Source organism: Geotrypetes seraphini, chromosome 5 (assembly GCF_902459505.1).
Source record: "Geotrypetes seraphini chromosome 5, aGeoSer1.1, whole genome shotgun sequence".
NCBI classification, from domain to species: Eukaryota; Metazoa; Chordata; class Amphibia; order Gymnophiona; family Dermophiidae; genus Geotrypetes; species Geotrypetes seraphini.
In genome coordinates, this window is record NC_047088.1 from 241,368,930 (window position 1) to 241,384,960 (window position 16,031).

General features: G+C 44.7%; 1 protein-coding gene across 2 annotated transcripts in view; it reads left to right on the forward strand.

Moving 5' to 3' along the window:
- DPP10 (dipeptidyl peptidase like 10) overlaps nt 1–16,031 on the forward strand; it is a 709,461-nt gene that overhangs the window by 637,037 nt on the left and 56,393 nt on the right. For both annotated transcript variants that reach the window (XM_033946860.1, XM_033946861.1), the window contains exon 17: nt 7,330–7,377. In XM_033946860.1, the coding sequence (XP_033802751.1) occupies nt 7,330–7,377 (48 nt within the window). The remainder of the gene's footprint in view (nt 1–7,329; nt 7,378–16,031) is intronic.

A 16,031-nucleotide genomic window follows, 5' to 3' on the forward strand; every position in this document is an offset into this window, starting at 1 on the left:
TTTTGAAAATAGCCAAGTTGACTTATTTGCTATTTACTTTTTCATAATCTTCTTTCATGATCCCAAATGCTTTCCACTCTATAGAAAAAATATTGTTGTGCACATTGTTGTGTGTTCTTACTAAGATCTGGCATTAAAGCATAAAAACTTCATGGCTTTCCATGCCCATGCAGCATTATTAAAAATATTAGTCTCCAAAATACCTGACTGTGCTGTTTATCCCAGTTCACCGCTCTAGCTATTCTTGGGCTTGCAGTTCACACGATCTTAATGGCAGCTTTTGAACTCCCCCCCCCCCCCCAAAAAAAAAAAAAACCACCTTTCTATTAAGATGTTTTATTCTGAACTATTAGGTGCTACAGTTTAAAAATTCTGACGTTTAAAAAAAAATCCTGAAGCTCTAAAAATTCTGAGGTTTGGAAATCCTAGAGCTTTGAGAAGCTGCATTAGTTTAGGCCTCCATAGTAGAAAGGGGTTCCCCCCCCCCTTCAAAAGCTACCATTAAGATCATGTGAAGCATGAGCGGTGAAGCAGGGTGCGTGCTTGAACTGGGATAAGCAGCACAGTAAAGTGTTTTTGAGACTAATAGCTTTAATAATGCTACATGGGCAGGGAATGCTGTGAAGGTTATAGACTTTAATGCCAGATCTTAGTAAGAAATCACAACAATGTTCTATAAATTTTTTTTTTCTATAGAGTGGAAAGCATCCGGGTAGTGAGTAGCTCCTGATGAAGCAGTTGTGAAACGGACGCTCCGTTGAGCGTTGCTAGCTGCCTGAGTCACTGCTGAAATTTAAGATAAGTTTATATTGATTTTTGCTTTAATGAATTATGAAAGAAGATTATGAATATGTCTGAAAAAGTAAATAGCAAATAAGTCAATGGACATTTTTAGAAGAGGTTTTTCTGATTGGTGATGGGGAACTACAATTCCTATGGAGAGTTACATAGATAACCCGTGTGGGTACCCACTGAAATCTTTTCCTCCTAGAATTTGAATGTTCGTATTAATTTTCATTTTGGATTCTATAGTGCTACTAGACATATGGAGTACTGCATATCAAAACACAAAGGAGACAGTCCCTGCTCAAAAGAGCTTACATCAGAGGCCTTTCTCCTACATGCCATATTTATATTATATACCCTCTCTTTTACAAAGCCAGATAGTGCAGGCTGCTGTAGTAACTGCCCCAAAACCCATGGAGGGGCATAATCAAAAGAAACGTCTAAGTCTATTTTGGGCCTAAGTCGCTAGTCGCCCAAAGTCGGCTAAGTAAAATGCCCATTCCTGAAAAATACGTCCAAAATATTTCACACACACCCTCCCGAAAATCGTCTAGTTAGACGACCAGCCATTTGATCGTCCAGACCGCTAAGTCGTCTATCGTTATACTCCATTCTCGTCCAAAAATGTGTCCAAATCAAAAACACCCAGAACAAGGCCTTTTGGACGTGGGCAGGGTCAGCAAAGTGATGGACTGGCCACCCAAACATTGCACCAGAGTAGTAGGGTACCTTACAGGGCACTGCTGTGAACTTCACAGAAAGGGTGCCACATAAACATCTCACCACAACTCCCTTATAGGTCAAAACACCCCCAGAACCTACTAGACCCAACTGTCTACCACCCCAATAACCCTTATGGCTGCAGGTGCCACTTATATGGCAGTACAAAAGGGTTTTGGGAGGTTTTGAGGGGTGCACATGTTTCACCATGAATGCAGTGATTACAGTGGCTTATGGGCCTGGGTCTGCCTCTCCATAGTTCACTAACCCACCTCCAAGACCACTTAGGCTTTCCTATGCAAGGCTGTCAGGTGCTAATGTTCTGAAGGCAGATGTGTATGTTTTTATTATGATTTTTATGGTGTTGTTGGGGGGCCAGTGATCACTGGGGCAGTGTGTGGGGGTCTGTACTTTGTGTCTGCAGTGCTTATCTGATCACTTTGGATACCTTTTTGCCACTTAGACTTGTTGTTAAATGGGCTAAGTCACAATGTACAACTTCCGTCCAGGCAGCCTCGTTAAAGTTTCTGTTATACTTGCAGCCCAAATCCCGCCCTCACCACTCCTCCTAAAATAGCCCTTTTAGCTCTGGTCGTACAGCAGCACTGACAAGGTCTAAGTCATTTTTAGGTACGTCTAAAACCCGTTTCGATTATCGGCACTTGGACGACTTGCCTTTTAGATCGTCCAAGTACCGATTTAGGCGGATTTTTAGACGAATTAATTTTTTTATTATGAGCCCCAAAGGCTTTTGCTGCGTGGCTGCCGCTACCGTGGCTTTGTAAAAGGAGATAATTCTTTATTTTTTTAAGTGGATCATCTTAAACGTACATTATTACAAGCAGACTCTCATGTAAACATAGGGCTAATTTTCAAATTTCCTCTTTTTAGTTTTAAACATCATTTAAAGAACTTAGAGGATTATATATTTTACATGTGGGATATGATAAAATAAATGAATAGTGGACTGGGTTTCATTCTGCGGAGTGATTATCTGTACCAATATATTGCTTTGCAAACATTTCCTTAAATACAAGCCACATAGGACTGAGCCCAGAACAGCAGCTTATTACATACAGAGATACATTATATACAGGAACAGAAGGCGTAATAGTGTTACTGAGGTTTTAATGGCCCAGGCTTTTTGGATTATACTTATCATAGGAAAAATACACATTCTTTTTGTAAATCAGATTGCAAATTAAATTGTATTGGTTCTTTGAGCAAGTTAATGAAGACTGTGTGTTCCTCAGATCAGCTGCTCTTAGCTGTACCCTTCTCCTCCACTGCCAATTCCAGACTTACCGTATTTTCACATAGATAACGCGCACCCGTGTAAAACGCGCACACGGGTATAGCGCGCGAAAAACACAAATCTATGTACAGAAATTTTTATATACCGCGCACACCCGTATACAGCGCATGCTGCCCGACTCTCCCGTCGCCGCCCGACTCTCCTTTCGCCCGCCCCGACTCTCCTCTGGCCACCCCGACTCTCCTTTCGCCCGCCCCGACTCTCCTCTCCCCCTTGAAGTCCTGTCCCCACCCTGAAAACCTGATCCCCCCCAACGTCCGATTCACCCCAACGCAGGACCGCTCGCACCCCCACCCCGAAGGACCGCTCGCACGCACTCCCGTCCTCTTGCCCCAGCCAACCGCGGCACCCCCGACACGATCGGGGCAAGAGGGAGCTCAAGCCCTCTTGCCCCAGCCAACCGCGGCACCCCCGACACGATCGGGGCAAGAGGGAGCTCAAGCCCTCTTGCCCCCCCCGACACGATCGCGGCAAAAGAGAGCCCAAGCCCTCTTGCCCCGCCGACTCCCCAACTCCCCGACAATATCGGGCAAGGAGGGAGCCCAAACCCTCCTGGCCACGGCGACCCCCTACCCCCACCCCGCACTACATTACGGGCAGGAGGGATCCCAGGCCCTCCTGCCCTCGACGCAAACCCCCCTCCCCCCAAAGACCGCCCCCCCAAGACCCTCCGACCGCCCCCCCCAGCCGACCCGCGACCCCCCTGGCCGACCCCCACGACACCCCCACCCGTCTTCCCCGTACCTTTGTGTAGTTGGCCGGACAGACGGGAGCCAAACCCGCCTGTCCGGCAGGCAGCCAACGATGGAATGAGGCCGGATTGGCCCATCCGTCCCAAAGCTCCGCCTACTGGTGGGGGCCTAAGGCGCCTGGGCCAATCAGAATAGGCTCGGGAGCCTTAGGTCCCTCCTGGGCGCGGGGCCTGAGGCACATGGGCCCAACCCGACCATGTGCCCAAGGCCCCGCCCCCAGGAGGGACCTAAGGCTCCCGTGCCTATTCTGATTGGCTCAGGCGCCTTAGGCCCCACCAGTAGGCGGAGCTTTGGGTCGGATGGGCCAATCCGGCCTCATTCCATCGTTGGCTGCCTGCCGGACAGGCGGGTTTGGCTCCCGTCTGTCCGGCCAACTACATAAAGGTACGGGGAAGGGGGGTGGGGGTTGGCCAGGGGGGTCGCGGGTCGGCTGGGGGGGGCGGTCGGAGGTTCTTGGGGGAGGGCGGTCATTGGGGGGTGGGGGTATGCGTCGAGGGCAGGAGGGCCTGGGATCCCTCCTGCCCGTAATGCAGTGCGGGATGGGGTAGGGGGTCGCCGTGGCCAGGAGGGTTTGGGCTCCCTCCTGGCCCGATATTGTCGGGGAGTTGGGGAGTCGGCGGGGCAAGAGGGCTTGGGCTCCCTTTTGCCCCGATCGTGTTGGGGGTGCCGCGGTTGGCTGGGGCAAGAGGACGGGAGTGCGTGCGAGCGGTCCTTCAGGGTGGGGGTGCGGGTGCGGGTGGGAGTGCGTGCGAGCGGTCCTTCAGGGTGGGGATGCGGGTGCGGGTGGGAGCGCGTGCAAGCAGTCCTTCGGGGTGGGGGTGCGGGTGCGTGCGAGCGGTCCTTCGGGGTGGGGGTGCGAGCGGTCCTGCGGGGGGGGGGGTGAATCGGACGTCGGAGGGGAACTATGTAAAAAAAATTTTGTACAACGTGCTCACGCGTATACCGCGCAAGGTTATGCACGGTTTGTAAAAACACGTATAACGCGCGCGTTATATGCGTGAAAATACGGTAGTTCCTTTCATCTAGCTGCCCCCTAAGTCTGGAATAAATTACCTGAGTTTGTCCGCCAAGCCCCTTCCCTTACCTTGTTTAAAGGCAGACTGTAAACCCACCTTTTTGATATAGCCTTCAATTCATAACCCTAATCCCCATTGCCCATCAACCTAGCAAACAGATTAACCATTTCCCTTAACTGTATCCATGACATCCTGTTTGTCTGTTTAGACTGTAAGCTCTTTAAGCAGGGACTGTCTTCTTTGTGATTCTGTAAAGCACTGCGTGTGGCTGGTAGCGCTATAGAAATAATTCTTAGTAGTAGTTGTAGTAGTGTGAATAGTTTCAGTCTTTGGGAAGCAGAGCCAAGACTGTGATGTCATAATGCCTCATTCCACCAATAAGAGCCAACCTCATCGGTGATGTCAAAATGGCTTGATTGTCCTGTACTCCCCTCTGCCCTCCAACCCAGCCAGCAGAATAACCGTTCCCTTTAACTATATCCATGACATCCTGTTTGTCTGTCTTGTCTTTTTAGATTGTAAGCTCCTTCGAGCAGGAACTATTCTCTTTGTGACTCTGTACAGTGCTGCGTACATCTGGTAGCGCTATAGAAATAATAGCAGTAGTAGTAGTAGTAATATGGAGAACTTGTGGTTTAAATGGCTGTTAGCTCTGAAATACTCTCCATGTTCTTAGATATTACTAAAATACATTACACAGCTCTCAAGTCAACATGTATTAATGCTTGTGAAGTGTAATTCTATAGTTAGTGGTTCACAGGTGCATACCTCTTTGCATGCATTAAATGCAGAGAAAATTAGCACTTACCTGCATAAGTAAAAGGGGGTGTACAGATGGGTGGAGCCTGGACAGGACATGTGTGGAGCTCACACCTAACTTACCAAATACTGTAAGTTACTCATATTTAGGTGCTCACTGTTACAGCAGGTCTATGACTGGTGTAACTATATATACCTAAGTGTAAGGTGCTTCAAATGCCAGGTTGTGCTAGTATTCTATAATGGTATCTGGATGCCCAGATGCTGTTCTAGACTGGGCTGTCACCAAGCAGCATTGGCAAGGTTCCCTCAAGCTGAGTGAGAATCCTCTAACTGCACTGCTGCTGCCAGTAGAGGATGGTGTTTTCAGCCACTAGAGACCGGCAGGTTCCCTAGAGTCCTGCCGAGGCACTATTGGAAATTTGCTAGTGAAACAGCACCCCCTACTGGCAGAACTGTAGGTGGCAGAATCCCATTCAGAGGGAAAGGTGAACATCAGAGTGATAAGAAGTGGTGCCTGATTATAGCATTATCCCGCCCCCCAAATGATTGTCTTGTTTCCTTTTTCCATGTCATTTGTGGGAATTTTCATTTAATTCAGGTTTTATAAAATAATTCTTTGTTTTAGAGGCCATGTTGTAAATAGTGCATACTTTGTTGAAACAGTGTACTAATTACAAAGAGTGCACACTATTTTTAAAATAGTGTTTGTTGTTTCTTGAAAAAAAAATCTCCCCTACCATACCTCTGATATTCAGCCACCGGTGGTGAGCATTTTGCTGCCTGCTCCCAGTGTTATTTTCAAATATCCAGTGCCAGGCCCTGTCCAGGCTCTTGAATTGAATTGAATAGCCTTTTTTAATTTTTTTTTTTTTTTTTTTTAGCCTTCTAGCACATAGCCTAGCATAGAGGTAGGCAATTGTGGTCCTCGAGAGCCTGAGTCAGGTCAGGTTTTCAGGATATCCACCATGAATATGCATGAGATGGATTTTCATGCACTACCTCCTTGAGATGCAAATCTATCTCATGCATATTTATTGCTTGGAATCCCAATCAATACTGCTAACGGATGTATTCAAATACAAATCTTCCCCTATTTTTAGTTTAACCACATAACTTACATTTAGAAGAAGAGAAAAACTAATACATATATTCACACATTAATAATTTATTAATCAACCTTATTTTTTTCACAAATATTATAAATATATTAAATATACCACCCTCTGACTTATAACAAACACCTATTTCAACAGACAACCCAGGCAAATGCCCCTGTTGCCCCGAAAACCTGGATAATCAGTTCCACATTGTCTAGTGTTTTATTTAAAATGTCCTTGCCAAATTGGTGCTTCATGGATTAAACTCCTGCTTTCGTGATAAGATCTTGTTCTCTCTTGAATAACAACTGACACAATGTTCAAGCCAGCCCAACACAATCTTGCGTTTCGCCACACAGGCGTCCTCAGGAGCTGAAGCCACTTTGGATTTTCACTGTATTTTCTCTCTACGAGATAAACATCATTCCACTATCTTGCTGACCTTAACTTATATATCAAATACCACTCTTTCTTTTCAAAATTATATCAGTATAACACATACCTGTAATCACATTTGTTAATCATACAACAACTGCAGCTTAGGCTCAAAAACCACGACTCCCCTCTGGAAGGAATAAACCGAACTACAAGACTTGACAACCTAACTTGCTCTTATCTCGTTATTCAGTCCCATTGGTTCTGTAGTTCCCCATTGAAAAATAAACCTCTGTTCTTTCTGTAGTAAAATCTCCAATATATTACTATGCTTGAATACCTGAATTAATTCATGTAAACCATTCTGAGCTCCACTGCATATCCTAGATGGTCAGATTAGAGAAGGTTAGGCTAATCAAGACTGGACTGTACCTCCTTGGAGCTTATAAAACCTGAAGCGACTAACCCACGATTCATTCTGCCCTTTGCTCTCTTTTTTTTCCCAGGGCCAGGTGTTCCAGTCACCAGTGTGCATAGTGTGAGTAGTCCAGGAAGTGAGTATGCGACCATTCCCTGAAGTCCTTATTCTTTTTATACAGCTTAGTATGGGCAGCTAACATCAGGCAGTTGTCTAGAATCTGTACCAGAGTGTCAGAATTGAAGAAAGCATAGGGTAAGTACAGCGGATCCTTAATAATGAAAGGGTGAAGTGCTAAAACTATTTGAAATATCACAACCAGTAGAAATTTGTACAGACTAGATGGGCCTTATGGCAGACATTTACCATCATATTCTTTTTCTTTGTTTATGCTAAGGTACTTGTTCAGTGTTGTGGTGCAGTTTATTTCAACGAATATCTAACAAATTGGTTAATAACGTCACCTGAAAAAATTTATTATTCTGAATCTGCATGCGATTACTTATTTACACATGTAATTTAGCAAAATCCATTTCTAGACCTCAAATGCCAATGAGTTCTTTGCGGTTTACAAAAGATTGACTGCAAATACATAATCATGAAATAAAAAGGTTTTCAGTTGTCTCTCTAAAGTTAAAAAGGGATCGATTCCGTACAAACAAAAGGAAGTTCTTCTTCACTCAGAGAGTGGTAGAAATCTGGAATGCTCTTCCAGAGGCTGTTATAGGGGAAAGCAACCTCCGGGGATTCAAGACAAAGTTCTCATGGCAACCTCATGAGACTGTGGAAACTCACAACAGCCATTTTCATTAGCAACTCTGCAAAGGGCAGGACTGTAGGAGGATTGTTGCAAAGGGCAGGACTGTAGGAGACTTGTTCCTGCCCCCAATTCATTGCTGGACCACCAGGGTATGCAAGTTAGGCCTTTGCAAGGTGTTGGGGGGAGGTGGTTTGGTGTGGAGCTGGCTTGGACAGGACACAGGAGGGGTCGGTCCTGCCCTGGCTCACTGCTGGACCACCAGGGTTCACTGCAGGCCTGGGGGAGGCCTGCAATAGGTCCGGGAGAGGGGCATGGGTACACATCTGGGGATGACTCAAAAATAACTGAGACCCCCATTTTTGAGTCATTTTTGTGATGCTTGATTAGAAGCACATTGAAGTCATACCACTGCTGTTTTGAGTTTTAACAGCTATTCTGTCTGGAGCCCAGCATGAGCTGCATAGTGGCAGGTCCATGGTTTGGATTCTCTTTTCACTATTTATGCAAGAGTTGATGCCTGTAAAAAACATACTTTTCTAAGTACAATACTACAAATTTACTGTCTACAATGCATAAAGGGGTTGATATTCTGACTGCGGGAGTTAGCCGGACTGACTTCTGTGGTTGGCGAAGCACCCAGAAATTTAATGTCGAGCTGTATCAGGTGACCAGCACTGAATTTCCATTTTCTCTAGTTTCAAGTTTATTCATATTATTTGATTGAACGCTTTTCCAAATTACAAAGCGTTGTACAAAAGATAGCTACTTTTGATATAACCAGCTCAGTCAATATTGATCAGGTTATAAGTTATAACAGCCAAAGATAGACCTGCTATTTATGCGGGCCATGGAGCTAGGAGGGCATGATCCAGGAGGTATAAAACCTCGGGGCCCAGCAACAGTGAACTGCATATGCCTCCACCATGTATCTGTGAACTGCAGCCATGACAGTCAGGTAGGACAAGTTTAACTTGGGACCTCGCTGACTTCTGTCTTTGACCCAGCTTGATGCAGGCCAGCCTACGCTAATCACTAAAGTCTGTACTGTCCAGAGTCACCTACTATGGGAGTCCGTTTTATTCAGGATCTGCATCTACCATCATTCACATTACTTCACTGAGCAAGCTCGCAACTCAGCCAATTGCTTGAAAACTAAAGGTGGGGGGATGGTGGAGAATGCTACACTGGTTACCAATTGAGGCACAAATTCTATTCAAATTCTCCTGCTTTTGCTACAGACTAATCTGGGGAATGGCCCCCAATTATCTTCTACCTTATTTCGAATTCTACTCCTCCACTAGGTCTACCAGAAACCGTAACCTCTTTGCATACCCGAAAATCGCAGGCTGCAGATATCGAACCTTCCTGGACAGAACATTCAAGTTTCAAGCTGGTAGACAGCAATCTTGGCTAGGCTACTTCATTGATGTCGCTAGGTTGACCTACAGCGTCTTCCGGAAAGAATTAAAGACCACTCTGTTTAAAAAATTCATGTCCTAGCCAGACTTTCTCCCCCCGATCAAAGCTATCACACATCACCCTGAATTCTTATTTTCCTCATTATAGGTACCCTATATTCTCTGACTGCTATAATGTCCTCTTCAGAATTGTAACCAGCTATTCGCTGGTTTCCGATCATTTTCAATGTAATATGTAAAAAGTTAATTCTTATACTGTAACCTATGTATATTTTTCTTCTAACCAATTTGCCCTTGTAATCACTGACCGCTCAGTGACCTCTTATCTATTTATACACTGTAATTCGCTGACTACAGCTATTCTTCATTGTGAATCGCCTAGAAGTCGCAAGACTATGGCGGTATAGAAAACTAAAATTATTATTATTATTATTAGTGTGGGGACTAGGTGCATCTTAGTATACCCCCCTCCCCCGACACACACACACACACTTTAGTTTTCAAGGAAAATAAAAGAGGACATTGCTAATGTTTTATATTTTATTAAATTTGATATTGCTTTACTGTTCAGAAGAAAGTGGTTCCATATTATAATTTTATGTTGGTTCCATATGATAATTTATGCATGCATCTTCCTAAAGTGTCCTCATTTTGGTCTTCATCTACTATCTTTTACTATGTTATTACTGAAAAAATACCGTTTGCTATATTTTTTATAGGCCTAGGAGTGAAAAATTGAATTCCTAGCAAAATGATGTCTAGTAATTATAGCATATGCACACGGTAGCATATTGGAAAACAAATTCAGGTTTTCGAACAACAGAAGACCATCAACACAGATATTTAACATGAAAATAAATGTCATCATGCTGTCAAAGTGATGGGAGCTAATTTGATCTGGCATGATGGGGATGATACACGGCTGTGAACTTGGAGCCCATATGCAGCACTCTCTACTGAATAATAGAGGCAAACGGGAGTTGGTTTCAGAGCCTGTTAGTAGATGCTTTCATGAAATTAACATAGTGGGTCCTGGTACCGCATCAAAAAAAAAAAAAAAAAATAGCTGGGCTCCTAGGTTAGGCTCTTGAATTCATGATCTATTTTCAGCCAAACGTAGGTTGTTTTGAGGTTTTTTTTTTTCCAATTTAAGATCTTTTTTTTTTTAGGTTTTAAACACTTTTATTCAAGAAAGCACGAAAATATACACAGGCTGAATGCCAACAAACAATATGCCTCCCCAAACATAGTAATGCAACATCCCCACCCACTAAGTGGACCCCTCGCTCTGGAATGCAATGGCATTTTATCTTCGCAATGAAAAATTCCCTAAATAAATTTAAAACAAATCTCAAAACATTTCTCTTTAAAGATGCCGACCAATAAGTGAGAAATAAGTGTGGGGTGGGGAGGTGAAAAAAAAGCTTTTAAGAAGCGATATCCCTGTTTCTCTCTCGTTACTCCCCATCCCTCTCCCCTCCCTTTTATTTTTATTTATCATTGTAATTAAAACTTCCCTATCCCCCAAAACCTCTCATTTCCAATCAGTCTCTTTTTATTTTATCGCACCTAAATCACAAATTATATTAGATCTTTCTAATTTTTAATATTGTAAACCGTCCAGGTACATGTGATGGTCGGTATATCAAGCCATGATTAAACTTGAAACTTGAACAAGTGGTCCAAGAGTAGGAAAAACAGCCAACAAGCAATGTCCCAGAGCCGTTATGGAATACCTCTCCAACGACCATAAGGAAGCCAAATATAGTGAAAGGAACCACAAGTGTCTGTGCGTGATGCAGTCAAATTAGACATCAAATAAATGTGATCAAGCTTGAGGAGTAGATCAGATTGTGTAGGAAGATGATGAGACTGTTTCCAGAAAGATGCCACACAGAGCCTGGCTGCCGTAGTAACCAGTGCTATTCAGTGAGCTTGGTTGCGCTCCAATCCCAGGGCAGGCTTATTAAGCAGAACAACATCCATTTTAAATGAAACAGGAGAACGCAAAATGGTAGATACCAATGTATGTACCATCTTCCAAAAAAATCATAATCTTGGGACAATCCCACCATACATGCCCAAAGGTCCTTTGCCCCCCACAAAGTCCCAACAGGGCCCATCCCCATACTTAACCAAAACAGTTTCTCCGGGGTAATTTAAGATCTTAACCAATGTACTTATAAAGTTAGTCCTGCCATATACAGTAAAACCTTGGTTTGCTAGCATAATTCATTCCAGAAGCATGCTTGTAATCCAAAGCACTCGTATATCAAAGTGAATTTCCCCACAAGAAATAATGGAAACTTAGACGATTCGTTCCACAACCCAAAAACTTTAATACAAAATACTATAGAACAGTTATTACACTCCTGCAGCGTCAGAGAGAAAGCAGAATCAATGGCTCAGTTGTAATGACGTGATGCGCGTATACAGTGCGTACTTGTATTGCAAGACATCGCAGCATCAAACAGAGAAGAACCATTGGCTCAGTTGTGATGACATGACGCACGTATAGGAGGTACTGAGACTGCAAGACCGTGCTCGTTTATCAAGTTAAAATTTAATAAAATGTTTTGCTCGTCTTGCAAAACACTCACACACCAAATTACTCGAAATCCAAGGTTTTACTGTATTTGCCTAGTTCTCTGGGCCACTGTAGTAACTGCCCTGAAGTCCACAGACATTTAAAGGGCTTTGGGGCTTTTGCCACGCGGCAGCCACTAGCGCAGCTTTGTAAAAAAGTGGTATTATGAGCTTAATTTATGAGCCAGGGTTCAAAATCAGTGCTAAGCTCAAAACAATGTATGTTACGTCTTGTCATTAACAAGTATGTTAATTGTTCCCCATTTTAATTGTTAAATGCGTGGAAGGGCATAATCAAAAAAAATCTAAGTCCCCTTTTTGCCTAAGGCCCTAAACGTTGAAAGTAGAAGCAGGGAAAATGTCCATTCTCAAAAAAAAAACATCCAAAAGGAGGTTTGTTTTTTTTATAATGGCCTGCCTCTACGTTCAGCTGTTTAAACCACTACATCTACACTTAAGATATATAATAAACCAAAAAAAGCGTAAGTCCCAAACGCCCAAAGCCAGCCTTCGCCTAAAAGCTGGATTTTGTAGCCGGTGTCTGTCAAAAACAACACCGGTTACAGAATCCACCCCCCCCCCCCCCCCAGCAATGATCGTGGTAGGAGATATAGCTCATCTCCCCTGCCATGACAGCGATACCACCAAGTACCTCCAAAGGCAGCACTTGGGATCGCTATCATGGCAGGAGAGATAGCCAATCTCTCCTGCTGTGATCCAACCCCCCCCCCAAGCCCAAGCCCTCCCGCCCCACTAAAACCCCACCCTCCTGACACAATTGGGACAGGAGGGAGCCCAAGCCCTCCAGCCCATGTGCCTAAGACCCCACCCACAGGAGGAGCCTAAGGCAACTGGGCCAATTCCAGTTGGCCCATGTGCCTAAGGCCCTACCTATGGGCAGGGCTTGAGGCGCCTGGGCCAATCAGGCCATAAGATCCGCCATTCTGAGGATGGCGGGCCCGCTGGATGGACGGGCTTGGACCCGTCCGTCGGCCAACTTTTCTTAAGGTTAAGGGGGGTGTCTTGGGGTCGGAGTGGGGGGGGGTTTGGCGGGCCGATCGGGGACTTAGGGGGGCGATCGTGGGGGGCGTCGAGGGCAGGAGGGCCTGGGATCCCTCCTGCCCGTATCTTAGTGGGGGTGGAGGGTAGGGGGTTTTGGCAGGGAAGGAGGACATGGGCTCCCTCCTGCCCTGATTGTGTTGGGCGGGTGGGGTTTCGATGGGGCAGGAGGGCTTGGGCTCCCTCCTGCCCGATCCGATCGTGGGGGGGAGGGGAGGGCTGGATCGCAGCAGGCGTGATTGGCTTTCTCCTGCCACAATAGCGATCCCAAGTGCCACGTTTGGCGGCACTTGGTGGTATCACTATCACGGCACTCCCCCACTGGCTGAACTGTAGGTTGAAGACTCTTACTCAGCTTAGAAAAACAGTTCTCAAGATTTGGTATCACCATGCAGCAATACGGAGGCATTTTAACATTGTCCAAATAATTCCTAACGTTCTACTTGCTTTTTGTCTGCCTCAACAGACTGAGTAGAAGATGCCAACTTATTCTTCACAATTACACCTAACTCCTTCTCCTTGGTAGTGACCCCTAATGTGGAATCTAGCATTATATAGCTATAATTTGGGTTACTCTTCCAAATGTGCATCACTTTGCACTTTCTACAATGAAGTACTTCTGTGATTTGGATAGCCAGACTTCTATTCTCTCACAGTTCTCCTGTAATTCTATGCAGTTTGCATGCAATTTAACAACTTTCACTAGTTTTGTGTCATCTGCAAATTTAATCACTACTCATTGTTCACAATATTATAAGTTAATGAGGGAGAGGGAGAACAGATGATAAGAAGAATTTCTAAAGAGAGAGAGGGAAGGGGTAAGGGATAATTGCCAGGGTCCACTATAAATGCGCCTGTTTAACTTTCAAAATCCTATATGGTATCCTCCCTCCATTTATCCCTCTTTCTTGGAATTCCTCAAACCCTAATACCACCAGATCCTCCCACAAATTAAAACTATCATTCCTCTCGCTAAAAGGCATTTCCCACACAGGAAAGCTAGGGACCTCCCTTCACTTCAAAATCACTGAGCTCTGGAACAACCTTACCTCCCCTCTTTGGAACTTGAGCTCTCTCCAAGTTTTCCGCAAACATCTGAAAACCTGGCTTTTCTCAAAAAATGTAAGTCTCCCTCCAACTTAGGAATCAAAGAAACTCTTATATCTTGGCATCTCAAATCCTCTAAATTTTCTTCACACTTCTACCTCTAACCCTCTGTTGTAGTTCCTTCCTATTTCTCCTACTGTAAACCGCGTCGAGCTCTACGAACGTGGAGATGATGCGGTATACAAACCTAAGGATTAGATTAGATTAGAAGGAAGGGGCAAGACTGTATTAAATGAAAGAGTGGATAGCTCAACATATAACTGAGTGGGTGGGAGAACGAGACAAAGAGAGAAAAGTCTGTAATGAAATGGAGGGAAAGGGACAAATGGTAAATTGTGTCTGGAGGGGGTGTGGAGACAGTGTGAAAGATCAGGGGGCTGAGAACTTAGGAAGCAATGGTGGGACGATGGGACGATGAAGGGCCAAGGTAATGCTGAAACAGGACTAGAGAAAAGTTGAAGAGGAAACATGGTAATTTTGGTAGGGGGTAAAAAGCTAAAGAAATGGCCTAGATTGCTGTTTTTCAATCCTGTCCTGATGGACCACCAGTCAGTTGGGTTTTCAGTATATTCCTAATGAATATGCATGACAGATTTGCATGCCTGTAACCTTCGTAATATGCAAATCCCTCTCATGCATATTCATTAGGAATATATTAAAACCCCGACTGACTAGCGGTCCCCCAGGAAAGATTTCAGAATGACTGGCCTAAATGTCAGGTTAAATTACAGGGAAGGAGCCAGTGCTAGTGAGGAGAAGAGTAAGAGCAATGCATGTGATAGTTTTGGAGCATTTATCATAGGGATATCGTCCATAATCTCCTTATAATTGTCAACTAACTCTGCTTTTAGCAACCGTCTTCCACTCTGCCACACTCTGAGGTGTCTCTCAAACAGGTTTTCAATAATTGATGAACATAGCATCTCTCTTGAGATTATTGAATGCTTTTTCAAAATGCATAGAATTTATAGATATGGGGATTTTTTTTTAACTCAAAAAATATTTCTAATGTGAAAATTTAATCTGCACCTGAACCCTGCTTGTTCTTCTCAGAGTAAATCGTCCACTTGAACCTTAAGCCGATTAAGAATCATTCAACTGTAAACTTTTTCAGGTACAGATAACAGAACAATCCCTCTCCAGTTATTATAGTCAGTAAATCTCCTTTCTTAAGAATAGAGTATAATGTTGAGGAATTGCAGGCTTTGGCCATGCACTTAGAGAGATATTGCTATTTTTGGCCTTTGGATTTTGGACTTAAAGAGTGTAGCTTGTTCCTTATAAATTTTAGAGCAGGGGTGCTCAAAAGGTCGATAGCGATCGACCCGTAGATCGCAAAGGCAATGCGAGTCAATCGCGGAGCCCAGCCCAGGCTCCGCGATAGACTCGCATTGCCTTCGCGTTCTCTCTGCTTCCCCGATGCTGTAACAGGCCAGAAGTGACTGCAGAAGTACCGGGCACACCAGCCTTCCCCCCTTCCTCTGACGTCAATTCTGACATCATAGAGGAAGTTCTGGGCCAGCCAATCGCTGCCTGGCTGGCCCGGAACTTCCTCTCCGATTTCAGAATTGACGTCAGGGGGAAGGTTGGTAGGCCCAGCGCTTTTACAGTCGCTACTGGCCTGTTGTGGCGTCGGGGAACAGGGAGAACTCGGCATCAAAGGCAGCTTGGGGACCTGTTCCAAGATGGTGATGGTGGCTTGGGGGCCTGTTCCCAGACAACGGCCCTGGCGGTGGCTTGGGAGAAAGAAAGGACAGACAGAGAGAAATAAATGGGAGACAGAAAGGGAGCCAGAACAGGGACACAGAAAGACACAGGGAGACAGAAAGAAAGAAATGGGGGCAGGGAGAGAGAAAGAAA